At 55.5% G+C, this 3,586-nt stretch overlaps 1 protein-coding gene across 1 annotated transcript; it reads right to left on the minus strand.

The window, feature by feature from the left end:
- Positions 1 to 3,245: 3,245 nt before the first annotated feature.
- On the minus strand, positions 3,246 to 3,579 carry LOC104071650 (transcription factor MafF-like; the record flags this gene model as incomplete). The annotated part of the gene is given in 2 exon segments (XM_009581965.1): positions 3,246 to 3,308; positions 3,310 to 3,579. Coding segments are annotated over 2 exon segments (333 nt in total), but the record flags the coding sequence as incomplete, so codon positions are not given.
- Between the last annotated feature and the right edge of the window lie 7 nt (positions 3,580 to 3,586).

Genomic DNA, 3,586 nt, shown 5'->3' on the forward strand with positions numbered 1-3,586 from the left:
TACACACACACATACACACACACACATTTTTTAACACCACACAAAATCATCTCTGAGCTTCCTGCTCTCCCTCACAACAGGTAAGTGCCAGAGCAAGGACTGGCTCTGAAGCCGCTCTGGCTTGGAGGAACAAATATCTTATAAGATCCAGAGCTTGAGACCAAGGAGGCCAAGGCATCTGTGGTCTTGCAGGTCTGCTTGCAGTAGCCCAGGGCCCCAACAAATGTGTTGGTTCCAGGACTAGGCCCTTGGAGCTGCTCTCCCTCACCTGCTTCCCCTTTCCTTCCTTCCTTCCTTCCTTCCTTTTTGTTTACCATGTAACATACTCATGGGATTTGTTTATTATTTTTCCATATAGAGTAGTTCTTTGTATATAAACGACTGAAAAAAAAAATGTATGATAAATAAGACAGAGTCACCTAGTTTTGTACCTATTGTGTTTAACTGATGTGAGCTCAGCGACAAGCCGCTCTCTCTATTTTGGTCTTTGTGACGTTATACTCTGCAGAAATGAGCAAATATGATGACAAATAAAAATATAGAGATAATATAGATTGTACTTAAGCTGCCTCTGCGTGGTGCTGTCGGGGTGACTTCTCTGAACTGATTTGGAGTTTTTGCTCGTTGCAGGAGCTGAGGCTTAATGGGTCAGTGTGTCTTGTCCTCCTAGTCCTCTTCTCCAGAGGAAAGCTTCACGGCTTCATGCTGTCTGTGTGTGCAGGAGCTGACAGAGAAGCAGCGCTACAGCAGCCTGGGACCAAGACATCACTGATGGCCCAAGGCAGGAGCAAAACCCATTTGTCAAAAACCTTGAGTAGAGATGAGTCCTGATCTTGGGAAACACCTGTGGGAGAAAGGGGACTGCTTTCTCTGGCGTGGTCCCCAGCAAACAGCAGCTCTGGGCTTTTCTTCCATGAGTGGTGGTGGGGCTGGGGCAGTTTGTGGTGGCAAGAGGGAATGTGAATGTAAAACCTGGAACCACCATGTGAGTGTTGCAAGCTGCTGGGAGGCTGGGACCTAGCCTGCCTGAGCGTCAGGGGAACATGCTCATTGCTTCCACCTCAGCTCGAGGAAGGGTGGCTTTTCCCCAGGGGGAGGAGCTTGGGCTTCACCTCCGGGTAAGGCGCCTGCCACGCTTCCTTCCCCTTCTCCTGCCACCCACAGACGCAAGCTCCCTGCTTTCCTCCTGAGTCAGGCGGTGAGGTCACTTGGCAGGGAAGTTTTTGGGTAGAGCTGCCCTGATTGCACCTGCCTCTCCTCCTGCACAAGGTCTGAGGGCAGCCTGGAGAGAAATTTTCTAGTGAAAAGCATTACCTTTCCTAGGAAGAGCTGATTCAGCACAGCTGAACTGCTCCTGAAAGCAAGTGCTTTGGGGGGTGATGTTCAGCATCAAGCTTGCTTACTGAGCCCTTTTCTTCTAGAGACTATACATCTGTGTTCTAAAGAGTCATGAGCTGTCCCCCATCCTGTCTTTTTTGGGCACATTCTTGAATATGTCCTGCAGCAAAGCTAGAGGGAGCTAGAACACCTGGTCCCATTGAGAGACAGCTCTGTCCTGAAGTTCAAGAATGACCCAACACACTCTCGCTGTGGAAAAAAAAGAACTTGCTTTATTTGTAAAGTCTACAAAATACAGAGGAGTCGGGTAGGACACATACTGTAAGTCAGAAAATAAATAAGTATTTTTTTGCTCTATATAAGTATAAGATAAAATGTGATTTGCATATATAAAATATAAAGTACGGCTCTGTACCAACATCCTGGCTGTGCCGAGGCGCGGAATGGCAAAGAGGACGTGAAAATAACTTATGTTCGTGCAATAAATAAACCCAAGAGGAGTTGGGGTGGGGGGGATGCTAGCCACAGTGCCCCCTCCACGAGGGCTGGGCACCTCTCTCCAGGGAGGGATGGAGGCTGCAGCCGAGGGCAGCTGGCGTGGCAATACCCAAGCAGGGGCAGAAAGGGGGGGGAATCATCTACAGCAGCAGATGCCAAGAAGGGTCTGCCTCATGTTACCTCCCCTTTGCTGCCTGTATTTAGCAAACCCAACTCTTCTCCGGCATTTCAGCCTGCTGAAGAGCTGTTGTCCCCCACAGCAGGTGTCCAAAGTGGAGGAAAAACAAAGGGAGGAGCCTACCTGCCTGCCAGGCAGCTCCCAGGAGCAGGGATGCTCTCTGCCCCTGCTTCCCACCTCCTGCACCTCCACCCCTCTCTCTGCCCCCGCAGCTCTGGCTCTCAGGGGCCAGGAGCACCTTTCCGTGGGCTTTGTAGGCAGTGGGGTGCAGGGAGCGCTTGGTGGGGCCGTACAAGCCGGCCTGTGCTGAGCAAAACAGTGTTTATCTCTGCTCCAGCTGCCTCCGCTTCCTTCCTGCCAGTGCCGCTGCGTTTCGGAGACAGCCAGCCGGCCTGAGCATCCCGTAGGCAGGAAGAGGCGTGAAGGATGTGCGTGATGGAGAGAGATGAAACAGCACCACTGCTTCTCCGTTTTGCATATGACAGCCTGGGCTGACCCGTTCACGTCCCACAGCTCTCCCCTGCCCAAGAGTCCCTCCTCCATCACCGTCACCTCTGGGCTCCCCCAGAGCCACAGGCTGCCACGGCACTTTCCCCATCCCGTTCACCCTTACCAGGCACCAACCTGCACCCACTTTCTCTCCCCCTCTGACCTGCCATCTTCCCTCACCATCTCCATCCCCAGAGGCTCCAGCCATGCTGCCACCTCCCTCCCTGCTCCAGCTGTGGTCCAAGTTGCAGGGCCAATGCCAACCCCCCTCTCCATCGTATCCCTTCTGCCCCTTGCTGCGAAACCTCTCTCCCCGTTTCCCTCCCTGACACATGCTCCTGGGAGTGCCTGGCCCACACTCAGCTCTCCCATGCCCTCCCCAAAAAAAAGCAGCACCTGGTGTTTTCCTGCCAGCTTGGAGCTGTGGGATGCTTCCCCACGGCTGCCTGCGCAGGCTCACCCTCTCCTGCCTGCACCCTCCAGGGTGAGGGGTGCTTGGCCAGGGAGGGCTGGGTCGGAGGAGAGGGGGCTGCGGAGGCCACCAGTGGGGTCCTGTACCCCGCCCCAGCACCCACGCTGCAGCAGCTCTCCCTACGCGGAGGAGCTGGAGGTCAAGGGATGGGAGAAGGAGAATTTCAGGCACAGGTCCTGGTGGGAAGGAGGTCAGAGAGGGTACTGGAAGGGATTTGTGGGGGAAGGCACCCCGACAGGGCTGTGCCCGGCCGGGGGACGGAGGCCGACACTAGGAATAGGCGGCCTGGTTGGCGCCGGACTTGACGATGGTGATGACGCTGGCAGTGGCCACCAGTGCCACCCTTGCGGGGGGGCCCGTGGGCGGCCACAGTGCGGGCGAAGCCCTGCAGGGCCTCGTACTTGCCGCGGAGAGCGTCGAGCTCCAGGCGCATGGCAGCGTTCTCCCGGGCCAGCTTGTCCACCTCCCATTCCAGCTCCATCTTCTGCTTCTGCAGCTCTTCCTTCTGGCAGACGCGCTTTACCCGGCAGCTGGCGGCGTAACCCCGGTTCTTCAGCGTCCTCCGGCGCTGCTTCAGCCTCGCCACCTCCTCCTTGGAAAGGCCCCGCAGG

Source organism: Fulmarus glacialis, unplaced genomic scaffold, assembly GCF_000690835.1.
Source record: "Fulmarus glacialis isolate BGI_N327 unplaced genomic scaffold, ASM69083v1 scaffold13527, whole genome shotgun sequence".
In the NCBI taxonomy this organism is placed as follows: Eukaryota; Metazoa; Chordata; class Aves; order Procellariiformes; family Procellariidae; genus Fulmarus; species Fulmarus glacialis.